General features: G+C 36.7%; 1 protein-coding gene across 3 annotated transcripts in view; it reads left to right on the top strand.

Moving 5' to 3' along the window:
• The window catches only part of PLCZ1 (phospholipase C zeta 1), a 45267-nt gene extending 28399 nt beyond the window's left edge, over positions 1 to 16868 (top strand). For all 3 annotated transcript variants that reach the window (XM_070453688.1, XM_070453687.1, XM_070453689.1), the window contains 5 exons: positions 4250 to 4366; positions 5479 to 5651; positions 11221 to 11344; positions 15262 to 15411; positions 16722 to 16868. In XM_070453688.1, coding sequence (XP_070309789.1) covers positions 4250 to 4366; positions 5479 to 5651; positions 11221 to 11344; positions 15262 to 15411; positions 16722 to 16807 — 650 coding nt within the window. In that variant the 3' untranslated portion in view covers positions 16808 to 16868. The remainder of the gene's footprint in view (positions 1 to 4249; positions 4367 to 5478; positions 5652 to 11220; positions 11345 to 15261; positions 15412 to 16721) is intronic.
• Positions 16869 to 17142: the final 274 nt, after the last annotated feature.

Raw genomic sequence — 17142 nt, 5'->3', positions numbered from 1 at the left:
TGTTGATAGGAGAAAAAGAAACAAAATTTAATTCATAGAAATGGGACCCTAAGAAGTGACCAAAGTAGGCAGCTTTTTTGCTTTCCAGATAAAGAAACAAATGTATGAGAAACTGACAGGAAATTAGTGAAGAGTCTAAATAATTTGAGCTTGGGGTAGTAATTAAATGAGGCACCAGGTTTATTTTTATAGGCTTCTCAACTCTGAATTCCCTATCATTGGTGGAAAGGATGTCCTGCCTTCGGATACAGGGAGTGTACTTTCACATGAGAGGTTTATTTACTGTTTTGAAAGAGAAAGAAAAGAGGGAGAGTGTCCCTCTTGCACTGGCCATTGCTTAACTTTAATCCAAAATAATCAATATGCCACTGAGGCACATTTTGAGGCAGCCTATGCTGGGCCTCCACAGTCAATGAGAATAAGGCGACTTGCCATATCCTTTTTAAAAACTGCAATCTACTATCTTATGTAGAAGCAGAAAAATCAGCACCTGCAAACCTGCAAAAAAAACTTGAGAAAAGCTCCTGGCTATTTGGAAATGCAGATTCTAGTATATATGGTGGTTAACCTCATTGGGCTGGCCACCGGTGCTTTAGGGTTTTGAGGCATGCTTTAACTCATCTCCTCAAAATGCCTATTAGAAACATGCTGGATATTTTAGGACTTTTTGGTTTTTGTTGTAAACTGAGGTTTGTAACCAAAAATCTATTCAGTAGCTCTACATGGCAGTTAAAAGAATAGAGTAGAAAGAAATGGAATATAATAAAATGGAATGGAATAGAACTAAATAATAGAGTATAGAAGAGTATATTGTATGCAGGAAACATAAGAATTATTTTATAAAACAGTTGTGTGTGTTTGTGTGTGGTGTTGGATTGTGATATAAAGTATATTTTTACTGTGAAATATTGTGAATGGAGTTTGAATTTGACCTACTTTACTACAGTCCATCATTTCAAACTATTGGATTGTTTTGTTGTTGGTCATGTGGTTGGGACTTCTGGGCACAGAAAAAATGGTTATAATTCTCTCATTCTCATCATATTAAACACTTGCTCAGCATTTGAAAAGGGACTGCATAGAGTCATAACAGGTACCATCACCATTTCTTTGGAAAGAGTATAGAGCACTTTTCTTGAACTAAAAGTCAGTTCAGTTTAGTTCAGTCACTCAGTCGTGTCCGACTCTTTGTGACTGCCCTGGACTGCAGCACACCAGGCCTCCCTGTCCATCACCAACTCCCAGAGCTTGCTCAAACTCATATTCATCAAGTTGGTGATGCCATCCAACCATCTCATCCTCTGTTGTCCCCTTCTCTTCCTGCCTTCAGTCTTTCCCTGCATTAGGGTCTTTTCCAATGAGTCAGTTCTTCGCATCAGGTGGCCAAAGTATTGGAGTTTCAGCTTCAGCATCAGTCCTTCCAATGAATATTCAGAGTTGATTTACTTAAGGATTGACTCGTTGGATCTCCTTGCAGTCCAAGGGACTCTCGAGAGTCTTCTCCAACACCACGGTTCAAAAGCATCAATTCTTGGCGCTCAGCTTTCTTTATAGTCCAACTCTCACATCCATACATGACTACTGGAAAAACTATAGCTTTGTCTAGACGGACCTTTGTTGGCAAAGTAATGTCTCTGCTTTTTAATATGCTGTCTATGTTGGTCATAGCTTTTCTTCCAAGGAACAAACGTCTTTTAATTTCATGGTTGCAGTCACCATCTGCAGTGATCTTAGAGCCCAATAAAATAAAATCTTTCACTGTTTCCACTGCTTCCCCATCTATTTGCCATGAAGTGATGAAACACGATGCCATGATCTTCGTTTTATGAATGTTGAGTTTTAAGCCAACTTTTTCACTCTCCTCTTTCACTTTCATGAAGAGGCTCTTTAGTTCTTTGCTTTCTGCCATAAGGGTGGTGTCATCTGCATATCTGAGGTTATTGATATTTCTCCTGGCAATCTTGATTCCAGCTTGTGCTTCATCCAGTCCAGCATTTCTCATGATGTACTCTGCATATAAGTTAAATAAGCAGGGTGACAATATACAGTCTTGACCTACTCCTTTCCCAGTTTGTAATCAGTCTGTTGTTCCATGTCTGGTTCTAACTGTTGCTTCTTGACCTGCATATAGATTTCATAGGAGACAGGTAAGGTGGTCTGGTATTCCCATCTCTTTCAGAATTTTCCACAGTTTGTTGTGATCCAGTCAGAGGCTATGGTGTAGTTAATAAAGCAGAATTAGATGTTTTTCTGGTATTCTCTTGCTTTTATGGTGATCCAGCGGATGTTGGCAATTTGATCTCTGGTTCCTCTGCCTTTTCTAAATCCAGCTTGAACATCTGGAGTTTCACGGTTCACATACTGTTGAAGCCTGGCTTGGAGAGTTTTGAGCATTACTTTGCTAGTGTGTGAAATGAGTACAATTGTGTGGTAGTTTGAGCGATCTTTGGCATTGCCTTTCTTTGAGATTGAAATGAAAACTGACCTTTTCCAGTCCTGTGGCCACTGCCGAGTTTTCCAGATTTGCTGGCATATTGAGTGCAGCACTTTCACAGCATCCTCTTTCAGGTTTTGAAATAGCTCAACTGGAATTCCATCACTTCCACTAGCTTTGTTTGATAATTCCTGAGGCCCACTCGAGTTCACGTTCCAGGATGCCTGACTCTAGTATATAGTTAATGATTGGTCAAAGATGTATTGCAAGGAGGTCCATCATTCTTAAAATATAATAAACATCATTAGTTTTATTATAAGGAAAAATCAAAAACATGTTTTCATATATGTGAATGCTTTTCATTTATCTAAAAATAATATAGGTGAATATTATTGAAATGGAATGATTTTCATTTTATCTTAGTAAGTCAAAAATGGAAGTTTATAAAACAGTAAAAATAAGATTCATTTGAAGCATAAGTATATATTCTATGTCAGAAGAATGGAAATATATGTACCAAGAGGTTATCAGGGTTATTAATAGAGCAATGAGATTATATGTTGTTTTCTTATATTTTCTATTTGATTTTCCCATTTATCTAAAATAGACATAAATTGCATTTGTGAAAACGTAGCATGTTTAATTTCTAAGTCTCAGAAGTAACAAAATCAGGTTAAAGATATTTAGTGATCATTCACGTTTATCACTTTGTAGATGAAAAAGTTAAGACCCAGAAGAGTCCATGTTTTATCAAAAAGGTAGATATCTAATGTAGGACTATATAAGGAATCATAACCGTTGGGCACACAAAACACATTTATACATGAGTAGCTTCAAAATGAACTTTTCCTCAAAGAGAGTATGGCCTCTAGAAATGAATTAATTAAATTAACTATAATTACTATTAACTTCAGTAACTAATTTTTTGTCTGACCATGCATCTTAGGAAAAGAATAGCATTTAGGATGAGAGTGGCAATGATTCTGCTCAAACTTGACTAGCAAATAGAGTAGGTGTAGGCAATAACCATTTCTTCCACGACTGTCACCATATTAGCCTAAATAGATGTGGGAAGAGGATCTACATAGTGAAAGAATAAAAATGTTGGAGAAATATGAAATCTTTGTTCAAATTTGAGGGGTATCCAATGGTGGTTTTTGTTTAGTTAATAAGTTGTATCCGGCTCTTTGTGATCCCATGGGACCCCATGACCTCCTCTGTCCATGGGATTTCCCAGGCAAGAACACTAGAGTGGGTTGCCATTTCCTCTTCCAGGAGGTCTTCCCGATCTAAGGATTGAAACAGCGTCTCTTACATTGGCAGGCAGACTCTGTACCACTGAGTCACTTGGGTCAAACACATACGTACAGTCTGTTTCAGTTTCCTTATAATTCCTATACATATTCTTTAAGTGTCTACCTATATTTTTTACACATTTCTATTTATTCTATTTAAATCACTTAAGATTCGAAGCTAATTTACACCATTTACCATTATGGATGGTATTTTATTTTGGAATTTTATATGCTCTATGTCAAAGTGAAATTAACTTGAATGTGAGAAAAAGAAACATGTTATTCAGTTGTTTCTTTCTTCAAGTGAATGATTACATAAAATTGTAAAACAAATTATTATTAACTTTTCAATAACAGTTGAATTACACCATGAAACAAAAGTATGAATTTATTTTGATTTCCATGAATTGCAAATACTTTTCCAAGACAGTAGACATCAAAATTGTAGAATTAAATAAATATATATACATAGTAGTTTATTTGAAATATTTTGCAAAATTTTAATTAATTTGTTTTTCAGCCAGGGAATTTATTCTTCACACCAGGAAGTTCATTACCAGAGTATATCCCAAAGCAATAAGAGCTGACTCTTCTAATTTTAATCCTCAAGAATTTTGGAATGTAGGTTGTCAAATGGGTATGTTATATAGAATATTGAGGTTTGGGTTTTTTTTTTTTTTTTTTTTTTTTCAAAAATAAGGCAAAATAAGTTCATTTTGTGAACTAATAAAATATTCATGAAAAGAGCTTCCTTTGAAAAATTTTTGACCCTGGATGTTTTGGAGTCAAGCAATGATGAATCACTGACTTCCAGAGTTGAGTTTATTCTTAAATGGGTTGCATAGGATAAATCTAGGTAAGGGTATAGACATGGAGGTTAAATTCATGAAGAGTTTGCATGGGAAGTGTCGGAAGGGGAAAAGGAAACTGAAAATGAACGTAAGAGGACAGTGAAGATCAGGTGCTTTGCATGAAAGATTTGATAAGGGCCTCTTCAAATCAAGTGACCTGTGCTTTTTGTATTTTAATCACTTCTGAATTCATAGTACTGAAAAATGAGTAATGAGCTCTGTTATTTATCCTTGTCAGACCCTCCTTATTCCAAACTGATCAACTGGTATGCCTCTGGGACTAACCAGTTAGAAAGTGACAAGTGTTAACTCTTCTGTTACTGAACTGTGGCAAGGCCCATAGGTTTGTAGAGAGGGAACAGTTGGGACCAGGATGGTGGGATGGGCAGTGGGGGGCAGATGGTGGTACTGAATACCACCGGTATCTGTTTACCAGGCTATATGAAGTTGTCTGTATATTTTAACAGCAATTATCACTCTGCCTGTTCCTCACTTTCTCCTCAAGTGATAACAGTACCCCTTTAGACTTGAAAGTTTATGATACATTGGTGTCAACCCTTCCAGCATTTAATGTAGTGATTTTCTTTATTCTCATATTTCCTGAATGTTATCTGACATGTACATTGCTATTCTATAATCTGTGCTATGTGCCAGTTTGGTTTTTTAACTCAAAATATGTAGAATAATTTACAGATTAAGTTTTGAAACTCACCTTCATCTGTTAATGTAGACATGGCAACAGCAAATGTTTAAACATCATGAGTCATTTGGTGAACACTTGCTGTTAAAATGTTCAAAGATATATAATCCATGATTAGGTTTCACTCAACTGTTTAACTATGTTTCTTTAGATATTCCCTCATTTCCTACAAAGTCAAAGTACTCTTTTCCCTTACAGTGGCTTTAAATTTCCAGACCCCTGGTCTCCCTATGGATCTTCAAAATGGGAAATTTTTGGATAATGGTTGTTCTGGATATGTTTTAAAACCACGCTTCCTAAGAGATAAAAAAACAAAGTTTAATCCACATAAAGTACCAATAGATGGTAATCCACTCACACTTACAATAAGGGTAAGATTACTTTTACCTTTTTTTCAGTTATGATATAAGCTAGATAGTACCCATTAATATTTTTAGTTCCATTGATTTTCCTTAATACCTTTTAAATTTCTGTTAATCTTTTCAGGTACTGTAGGTGGACGGTATTGCAGCATCTTGCCATATCTTTTTGTTGCCTTTTTGCATGAATGAAAAAATTCAAAAAGCTGCATTGTTCTAATTAGAAGAACATGTCTAGTTCTAGAGACTAGCTGGGATGAAACAGGAACTTTTTCAGACCCCTTCCTAATCCACACACATCTCATTGATGTGCTTCTGTGTGTTTCCTCTTTCCTTTTTCAATCTACCTCCAAGCAATTCTTTCCCACTTTCATTTGTGTGTTCCTCTTTTGTTGTTATTTAGTCACTAAATCATGTCTAACTGTTTTGCAGTCTCATGGACTGTAGCCCACCAGGCTTATGTGTCCATCAGATTTCCCAGACAAGAATACTTGGGCAGGTTTCCATTACCTTCTCCAGGGCATCTTCCCAACCCAGGGATTGCACCCACATCCCCTGATTTGACAGGTGTTTTCTTTACTACTTGGAGAAGGAAATGGCAACCCACTCCAGTACCCTTGCCTGGAAAATCCCATGAAGGGAGGAGCCTGGTAGGCTACAGTCCATGGGTTCACGAAGAGTCAGACACGACTGAGCGACTTCACTTTCACTTTCTTTCTTTACTACTGAGACACCCGGGAAGCCCCTGCTTGCTTAGTCGCTCAGTCGTGTCTAACTCTTTGCGACCCCATGCACTGGAGCCTGCCAGGCTCTTCTGTCTATGGGATTCTCCAGGCAAGAGTACTAGAGTGCATAGCCATTCTCTTCTCCAGGGTAGCTCCTACGTGACCCTAAAATATTCATGTTGCCTAAGGCTTTTTCTCAATCCTCATCTCAAACTAAACATTCTCTTTGTATTCTTTTATACACTTTCATGGTTTCAAACACAAACATGCTCACATTGCTAATCTGACTTCATTTTTTGACTCTAACAGCTAATTTTTAATAGCCCACCTAGCATCCCTACCAGTGTTCTGTCAGGCTTAAAATATTAAAGCTAAACATCCCTTCCTAGTTAAATTGCTTCTATTTTATTTAAATCTCAGTGAATTGAGTCAAATTCATTTATTCAGTTGACCCGGGCCATAAAATTGGGAGCTATTCTTCTCTTCCACATCTCCTTCACATCCCATGTCTTATCAATCTCTAACTTCTGTAGATCTTACTTTAACTGTGTTTCTTATTCATTCCCTTGATCTGATGTAATTTGCTGCTGTCCTTTATTTTAAAGAATTTGTTATCTGATATCACCTCTGTTCCTTTGGCTTCCTAAGGGGTTTTTAGGTAGCCTGTCTCAGTCATCCTGATCATCTTCTACAAGTCAACAAGAGAGATTTTGCTGAGGCTAATCTGATCATGTCTACTTAATATTTATTTGTTTCTCCGGATTGTTTTCTTAGTCTGGCTTTGTCCCACTCCTCTAGCCTCATCTCCCACCACTTCCAGCCTTTAACCCATTCTAAAACCATATGGAAGCCTTTTTTTTGTCCACAGTGGCACCTCTAGGCACTGCATATGCTATTTCCTTTGACTGGACTACTCTTCCATTCTTCATCTGCTTGTTGCATTCTGACTCATTATTTTCAAGACTTTCAGAGTCACTTCGTTTTGGAAACCTTTTCCTGTGCTGAGTTGCATTCCTTTTGAAGTTTTCTTCTGTTGTTCCATGACACGCTATGTTGTTCTTTAGTCACTCAGTTGTGCCCAACTCTTTGGCAATTCAGTGGACTGTAGCCGACCAGGCTCCTCTCTCCATGGAATTTCCCAGGTAATAATATTGGAGTGGGTTGCCATTTCCTTTTCTGGGAGGTCTTATTGGCCAAGGACTCGAACCCACATTTCCTGCATTGGTAGGCAGATTCTTTACCACTGAGCCACGAGGGAAGCCCAGAAAACCCTACACATGCATGCATTACGGCACTTACCACACCCTAAGTTATAACTATTTGCTTGTTATACTTGTCTTTCTCCCCCCACTTGTCTGAGGGTCCTTGAAAAATAAGGACTATGTTTTGTTCAATCCTTCTTCTCAGTAACTGACACAAAGTATTTGCTTAGTACATGTAGGTTAATTTGAAAAAGCAAAGCTGGAAAATAGCTGGTATACACAGATGTTTATAAATACCACCTATTTATACTCCAAAAGGGGCTTAAGTGACGTGATGTGAAAGAGGTAGGGTTAATGATTTTCCTAGGAAGCTGTTCTCATAGCCACGTGGGTCTTCCCCTCTTCTGATTGTTCTAGGGAGCTTTGTGATTACTTGCACAAATTGTGGAGAGCATGATTTGAGAATCAGAAGACCCAGTTTTGCCATGATTTTTCTTAGGTCCTTGATAAAGCCATTCAGCATTTCTGGTTTACTCTTTGTCATCTGTAAACAGAGAACTTTGGATTAAATTGATTATTTTAAAGCTTATAAAAACTATGGAATCACTTCCTAAGTTTAAAATCTCCTGAGTAAGACCACCAAATGAAAGCAAGAGCTATCTGGTTGACCACTAAGGGTCGTCTGCTTGACATCCATCCTCTGCAGTGGCCCCTGAAAGGGCTTTGTGAATTGGAGTGTACAAATAATTTGAAAAATAAATCTCTAAATTTTATTTCAGTGCTCATATTCGATTATCATTATTACTTAGCATTTTTTTTTTGTCATGAGTTACACTATAATGAAAAGGATTTATTGTCCAGAGGGCTGATAGTCTTGCATGGGTGTTAAGTCACTGTCATGTGTGACTCTTTGGGACCCCATGGACTGTAACCCATTAGGCTCCTCTGTCCATGGAATTCTCCAAGCAAGAATACTATAGTGGGTTGCTGGGCCAATTCCATGCTGATCATTAAATATTTGTGCAGTCACTCTGGTTTCTAGTTGGTGCTATAATGTGTGGATGTAGGAAAGGAAAAATTACACATTGGCACTTTTTTTCTTTTCTCTTCCCTCCTTTTTTATTTTTCATAAACTTTTATTGGATATGGCCTAATTCTTTTTCTTTCATTTTTCCCTTTATTCAAACAGTTATTTATTTGTTCCTCTTTATTATAATATTCAGAAATTGAAATCATGTCTCAATTTCTACATTAGTGATAACTCAGTTGGTAAAGAATCCCCTGGCAATGCAGGTGACCCTGCTTTGATTTCTGGGTTGGGAAGATTGGCTGGAGAAGGGATAGGCTATCCATTCCAGTATTCTTGGGCTTCCCTTGTGACTCAGCTGGTAAAGAATCCACCAGCAATGTGAGAGACCTGGATTCGATCCCTGGGTTGGGAAGATCCCCTGGAGAAGGGAAAGGCTACCCACTCCAGTATTCTGGCTTAGAGAATTCCATGGACCGTATAGTCCATGGGGTCCCAAAGAGTTGGACAGGACTGAGCGACTTTCACTTTCACACTTTATAAATTAGTACACTTCAAATGCTGTTCTTTTTTATTTAGACTTTGTTCCTTTGGTTCAGTTCATTTGCTCAATTGTGTCCAGCTATTTGCGACCCCATGGACTGTAGCATGCAAGGCCTCCCTGTCCATCATGAACTCCTGGAGTCTACCCAAACCCATGTCCAATCAGTCAGTTCTTCACAATAGGTGGCCAAAGTATTGGAGTTTCAGCTTTAGCACCAGTCCTTCCAATGAATATTCAGGACTGATTTCCTTTAAGATGGACTCCTTGGATCTCCTTGCTGTCCAAGGGACTCTCAAGAGTCTTCTCCAACACCACAGTTCAAAAGCGTCAATTCTTGGTGCTCAGCTTTCTTTATAGTCCAACTCTCACATCCATACATGACTTCTGGAAAAACCATAGCTTTGTCTAGATGCACCTTTGTTGGCAAAGTAATGTCTCTGCTTTTTAATATGCTATCTAGGTTGGTCAGAGCTTTTCTTCCCAGGAGCAAATGTCTTTTAATTTCATGGCTACAGTCACCATCTGCAGTGATTCTGGAGCCCAAGAAAATAAAGTCTCTCACTGTTTCCCCATCTATTTGCCATGAAATGATGGGACCAGATGCCATGATCTTCGATTTCTGAATGTTGAGTTTTTAGCCAACTTTTTCATTCTCCTCTCTCATTTTCATCAAGAGGCTCTTTAGTTCTTCTTCACTTTCTGCCATAAGGGTGGTGTCATCTGCATATCTGAGGTTAGTGATATTTTTCTCAGCTTTCTTGATTCCAGCTTGTGCTTCATCCAGTCCAGCATTTCTCATGATGTACTCTGCATATAAGTTAAATAAGCAGGGTGACAATATATAGCCTTGATGTACTCCTTTCCCTATTTGGAACCAGTCTGTTGTTCCATGTCCAGTTCTAACTGTTGCTTTCTGATCTGCATGCAGGTTTCTCAAGAGGCAGGTCAGGTGGTCTGGTATTCCCATCTCTTTCAGAATTTTCCACAGTTTATTGTGATCCACACAGTCAAAGGCTTTGGCATAGTCAATAAAGGAGAAGTAGATATTTTTCTGGAGCTCTCTTGCTTTTTCGATGCTTCAGTGGATGTTGGCAATTTGATCTCCAGTTCTTCTTCCTTTTCTAAAACCAGCTTGAACATCCAGAAGTTCATGGTTCATGTATTGTTGAAGCCTGACTTGGAGAATTTTGCACATTACTTTACTGGCGTGTGAGATGAGTGCAATTGTGTGGTAGTTTGAGCATTCTTTGGCATTGCCTTTCTTTGGGATTGAAATGAAAACTGACCTTTTCCAGTCCTGTGGCCTCTGCTGAGTTTTCCAGATTTTCTGGCATATTGAGTGCAGCACTTTAACAACATTATTTCTTTTTTCCTTAAATTAAAACAAATCTGTACTTAAAATAGTTAGCTTGAATAATAGAAGGTGAAGTAAAATTATTGTTAATTACTTTATTAAACATTTTTCTGCTATTCAATCCCTAAGATATGCATATATGAAATAATTGATATTTCAAACTCAGGTAACTTATGATAATATAGGCAACAATGGGTAAGTTAAAAATTCATGATAATTTATCCAAACATATAAATTATTATATTGTCAGAAAATGCTATCACAGGAAATTATGTGGTGCTTTTTTGTACATTTCAGAAGTAATAGTTATAGTTTCTATTTTTTCTGTTATTTTTAGACTATATAGATTTGAAAATAGTTCAAGTTATCAGAGTACTCAGTCTGTATTATAGCAGAAGGAGAGTCATAATATTTTTAAACATTGCTTTATAACAATCATAACAAATGCTGTTAGAATAAAAATATATGTTCGACCATAAATATTGTAGAATGTGGATTCTACTATAATCACATTTGGGTCAAATGGAATAATTTGGTAATCTTCTTTTGATAAAGTTGAAATTTAACTCATGAAGGACTAAAATTTAAGATTTGCACTGTTTTCTATGTTCAGTTTTTTGGTGGGACTTGACTTATTTCATCATAATTTTTGGAGAACATTTTATTTTGAAAGTAAGCTGTGATACAGTTTGTTCTGCTGAATTCTTGAATTTACTGATTTTTGTGCAGCTTATCAGTGGTATCCAGTTGCCTCCCAGTTATCAAAACAAAGCTGATACCCTAGTGATTGTAGAAATTTTTGGGGTTCCAAATGATCAAATGAAGCAGCAGAGTCGTGTAATTAAAAAAAATGGTGAGCTCCTAATATATTTTATTGATCAGTCTATTAGATTTCATGTTGGAAAGCTTAAAAATTATGTATTGATAGAGTTTTGATACATATTTATTTTTCATAAGGCAAAGCTTTTGCATTATGTTCAAGATGACCAAAGTATTATATGCAGCAAAAACAATTTGATAGTGACTTAATGTTGGTTAGATATAGTTTCAGTTACAGATACAAAAATGTATCTGACCTGAAGAAGTAGTTTTTTTCCATTTTTACTTCCTCTTTGTGTTTTCTTCTTTGACTGATTTTTTTTTTTTTTTTTTTGTTTGTACCAATTATATTTATTGCTGGAAACTTTATACTTAAAAAAAAAAAAAAAGTTTGGGACTGATTAAGAGAGATATTTTGATGGCCACAAATCTATCTATCTAGCTGTTAGCTTCTGTGTAAAGAGCTTAAGATTTCTCTGATATAGTGTGTTGTGTAGTTTTACTTGACAGTTTGAATTATTTTAGATCAAAGGTCTGTGGCTTCTGACTCAGTATGCCGTAGAAACCTACTTATAATAGTATTTGGATTCATAATTCAGTCATTTTTGCCAGAAGGGAAATGTAGGAATGAAAGAAGTGACTGTGGTGAGATTTTGAATGTGCCAACACCTCATGACAGTTTACATAATACAGTACTAACACTGCTATTTATTCTCTGAAGTTGAAATCATTAAGAGCATTAGAAAAGTATAGATTCTTGGGGTTGACTGTTAGTCAGATAGTCAGAATAACTCAGGAAGAGAACTTGCAGCTGATCCTTTGAGAGTAGAATCTTCTTTGAGTGAATATTCTCAAAGTATAGTGGACTTCACTTCAGAGTCTAGAAATCTGCTCCAGGTTGAATGGCATGGACAGAGAAGCAGGTGCAGTTTGAGCTATCTTTTTCTTCTTTGGTGATAATTCCCTCAAAAAATCCAATGTTTGCCTCCTCCCAAACCCCAAATATTCCTCCACCTCAGCCCCTAGGAACAAAGGAGAGAAAAAAGATTTGGAAAGTTTTATTACCTCATCCCGTGTTATCATCGGGAAGGGATACTAATAGTAACTCACTGCCTTATTTGGCTCCCCTTAGAGTTGAAATGGCAGTGTCAAGAAATGGCAACTGCTAATATCAAGAGGCTTCTAGTAATCTATCCCTTGTTTTCTCCATCCCCCTTACTTGAGTCTTCGTGACTAAATGCACAGAACATTAATTTATTCCATGCACCCCTTATGTAATACTATGTAATACTATGGTTTTAGCTCCCATTAGAAATTTGATTGCATCCCTGGTTTTATGGGAATATACCTACAAAAATTCAGTTTGGTTCACCAGACACTACTGAGCCTATCATGGTAAAAGCCTGATTCTAAGTATCAGAAAACTTAAAGCCTCTATTAACTGCATTCTTATGTATGCCCCAACTAATTCTATTATAGATCGTTTATAGTTCACTATGGAATATGAGATGTAAGTGAAATTGTTATGAAAGAGTCATTAGTGCTTTAAAGAAAGTACAAAGAATTGTATGGAAGGGGCAAATTTGAAGATGGTTCTTGGCAAGTGAGTAGAATTTTTTTTTATAGAGATTGAGGATAAGGGAATTTTGTTTGTTTCTTTCTTTTTTCTCCATTTTTGGCCACACTTTGAGACTTGTGGGATCTTAGTTCTCTGACCAGGGATTGAACCCAGGTGATGGCAGAGAAAGTGTTGAATCCTAACCACTGTTCCTCTAGGGAATTCCCTAGGATAAGGGAATTTAAGGCAAAATAATAATATGTGTGCTAAAACATGGAGAAAACAAAATTCAAACATGTTAGCAGAAAGTACAAAAGTTCAAGAACAGTATACTTAAGAAAGATTAGTTGTGAAATAAAATGAGAGATTTACTTTGGGGATGGCTATGGAAAATCGTGAAAGCTGTGACACAGTATTAGAAACTTTCTTTTCTGTATAAAATGAATAAAATTAAAACTTTTAAGCAGGGATATAAAGCACTAAGAACTGAGTGTTAGCAGAGATCATTTCTACAGAGTAGAGAGGAAGAAGTGTGTGAGAGAGAGATGAGAAATACAGGAGAGTCAGGATGTGGTTTCACAGTGATACGATGCAGAAGTCAAGTCTTAAAGAAGGGCTGCACCATCAGAAAAGGAATGGAGGATGCACGTGAGGAAGACCGGCAGGACTGAAAGTGTCGATAGCCGGGCAAGAAGGGTGCTGAGATCGCTTAGCTACTAGGGTGATGGTAGTGTACTGAAAGACACGAGAGTCTGGGAGGAAAGCAATTATGTTTGCATACAATAAGGAAGTGATTTTTAAGAAATATTTTTTCATTTGGTTGCATCAGGCGTTAGTTGCAGCATGGCGTAGCCTCATTGCGTCATGTGGGATCTTTCCTCTGTAGTCGTGGCGCCGGCTCTGGGATGTACCGGCTTCACTAGCTGTAGCACTTGGTCTTTCTAGTTGTGGTGGGTAGGCTTTGCTGTTGCAAAGCATATGGGATCTTAGTTCCCTGAACAGGGATTGAACCTGGGTCTCCTGTATTACAAGGTGGATTCTTAACCACGGGACCACCGGGGAAGTCCCGTGATTTTTAACTATAATAACTATCAAATTAGTTTTTTTTTTCTTTTTCACTTTGACAACTGAAAGGACTTTCACATATGTATATGTATTGATTTTGTGTATGTATGAAAGAGAGAGTATGGTCAAGCAGGGTTAGAAGACAGAGAATAAGTTAGTATAAGAATTTTGTGCAGACATTTCGCAGTGCCTATAGAGATTTCACCCTTAAACCTGTTTCCTGTACTTCACTGAATTATTTCTCTATTAGGACAAGGTAAGATGGTCATTATTTCAATGTGAGTCAATTCATTTAATATTTTCACTATCATTGACTGCATTCTGAATTCCTACCTAGTAAATGTGCACTTGTGACCACAGATACACTATAGAAAGCATAGATATGGTATAATTAGTCACAGATGCTTCAATATGTGCTCAAACATGATACAAAGGACAAATCTATTGAGGTAGTAGGTGTAGCATTGCCTTTATATATGAAAAACAATGCATTGTTTTTCCCTGAACTTTTTAAAATTAAAGTAAGAGCATTTATTTGATCTGGATGAGAATTTCTTGGTTCCATTCAATTGTGCTTAATTTTTATCTGATTTGGGTCACATTGTGATGTAATTTGGATTTCTTGTTTGGCAGGATACTCATTTGGGATGATCTGTTTCGCTAGGGACATAGATTACTCATCAATTTTGGATTTGAAAATAAGCATTTAATCAAAAGAAGGATCAAGCGCTGACTTTAGAGCAAACATTAGTGAGCTCTCAGTCCAACCACTGTCTGTAGAGCTCTTCCCATAATATGTCCTGATCTAGAAAAATGCTGTTATATAACTTCCTGTTGTCTCAAGTTCTTTGTTGATAAAATTCTTGAACACAACAGTCATATTGTATAACAGATACATGTTTCTGCTGTGAAATCAGACACCATTTGTTTGATGTCCTGCCCGACTACTTAATGGCTATTTCTTGAAGGCTATTTCATTCACACACAAAAATAGTTATTTTTTGAAGGTTATGAAACATCTTTGTGACTCAGTTTCCCATCTGTAAATGTGGATAGAGATAACCCTGGTGTGAGGATTAAGTGAGATTATCTCCTTAAAGTGTTTAGAATATTGTCCAGCACTTGTAAACACCTAATAAGTATTATTATTGCCATTATTATTTCTTTCTCATGGATGCATTAAAGATTTAAGTCCTCTAAACCATCAGCTTTCATTATTACTATTAAAGTGTTAAAAATAAGAATTTTTAGAGGACAGATATTAAGCATTTTCCCCTAGGAACAGTGTTTGACTTTTTTTTAATTCTATTTCTTCCTTTATATTTCAGCTTTTAATCCAAGATGGAATGAAACATTCACATTTGTTATTCAGGTGCCAGAATTAGCATTGATTCGTTTTGTTGCTGAAAATCAGGGTTTCATAGCTGGAAATGAATTTCTTGGACAATATACTTTACCAGTTCTATGCATGAACAGAGGTAATATTCTGAAAAGTAAGATGACTGTGCTAATATGTATAATTTGAGTTTAACAAAGAGACTCTTTGATATACCAAATAGCTTTCTTCATGACAGTCAGATATGTAAAGGAAAAAAAAAATATATGTAGTTTTATATATATATATATATATATATATATATATATTGTTATATATACATAAAATATATATAGCTATATCTATATATATAGTTATTCCTATATAATTGTTATATGTATATAATATATAGTTATATCTATATATATATAGTTCTTCCTATATAATTGTTATATATATATAAAAATATATATATAGTTATATCTATATATATAGATAGATATAGTTCTTCCTAGTGGAATTATAGAAGTATGTTCTGATACAGAAGGTGGGATTGGGGACTGGGAATGCTAGGAAGACTAATTAGACAAACAATTTATATGAAAATTTCTCTGCGTGGATTATAGCTCTTTTGTTTCAGTTAAGAGTAGGCATGACCACCATGAAGGAATGAAGGAGGGGAACCATTCAGAAGGGAGAAGAGACAGGGAGCCCAAGACTCTTATCTTGACTCTTTTCAGAGCTGCCTTGCAGTCACCTCTCTGGGGTGATTTACAGTGTGCTCCCAATTTTATCCTTATATTTACTTTTCTAGTACCATCTGAGATGTACCTAGGAAACAGCCTTTCTGAAGCAGAAGGGTGATGGCTAATTTTGGAGATGCTGCATTTTCAGGGTGGGGGAAGTATGAGCTGTGTGGTGCTTAGTATGAAGTTGGGGTAGAAATTTCAAATATTTTACTTTGGAGGAAAATGAATATACATGATGGAATATAGCTGCATAGTCCTAGTTTTTATATGTGCTTTATTATTTCTTGCTGGGAAAGATTGAAGGCAAAAGGAGAAGGGGGATGCGGAGGATGAGATGGTTAGATAGCATCACCAACTCAATGGACATGAATTTCTGGCACAACAATAGATAGCACAAGACTTGACATGACACAGTCAATTTATATCTACCTCAAGTGTGAGATTCAGGAGAATGCAGTGCATTTTTACAGTTAACGTGGTAGCAGTGGAAAATACTCTGGGCATCCCTATAGCCCAACGCATGGACATGAATTTGAGCAAACTCCAGGAGATAGTGGTGGACACAGGAGCCTGGCATGCTGTATAGTCCATGGGGTTGCAAAGAGTCAGACACGAGTTAGCGACTGAACAACAAACAAAGTATGTTATTTCTCAGGAGCTCTACTGGGGCCCCTGATGCTGAATGTATTTTTATTGTGTTAATCAGATGTGATTCCTTTTGCAGGTTACCGTCGTGTTCCTCTGTTTTCCAAACTGGGTGAGAGTCTTGAGCCCGCTTCCCTTTTTATTTATGTTTGGTACATCAGATAGCCACTCATGGTATTTGACATAGCATTAGCTTACACATTGCAATAAAACAGTCTAGAATGAATGTCTAGATATTTTTTTCTTTTAACGTAAAGAAAAATAATTATTTTGAAGGTCTGAGCAAATTCACTTTTAAATATGCAAACTAGAGCAGTGGAAACAAAACAGAAGCTTCAGCGGGTCCCGACTCAGTGTGACATCCTTGTCAGCCAATTTCTCTTGCCCCTCTGCTCCTGAGGCTGCTCTTTCAACTTGCTTGTATCATGTTTAATTAGTAGCATTTACAAGTTTCTAAAATATGTCTGAGTGAATAAGATATGTTGGAAAATATTTGGAGG

This window comes from Odocoileus virginianus, chromosome 23, assembly GCF_023699985.2.
Source record: "Odocoileus virginianus isolate 20LAN1187 ecotype Illinois chromosome 23, Ovbor_1.2, whole genome shotgun sequence".
In the NCBI taxonomy this organism is placed as follows: Eukaryota; Metazoa; Chordata; class Mammalia; order Artiodactyla; family Cervidae; genus Odocoileus; species Odocoileus virginianus.
This window is presented reverse-complemented; position numbering and strand designations above follow the sequence as displayed.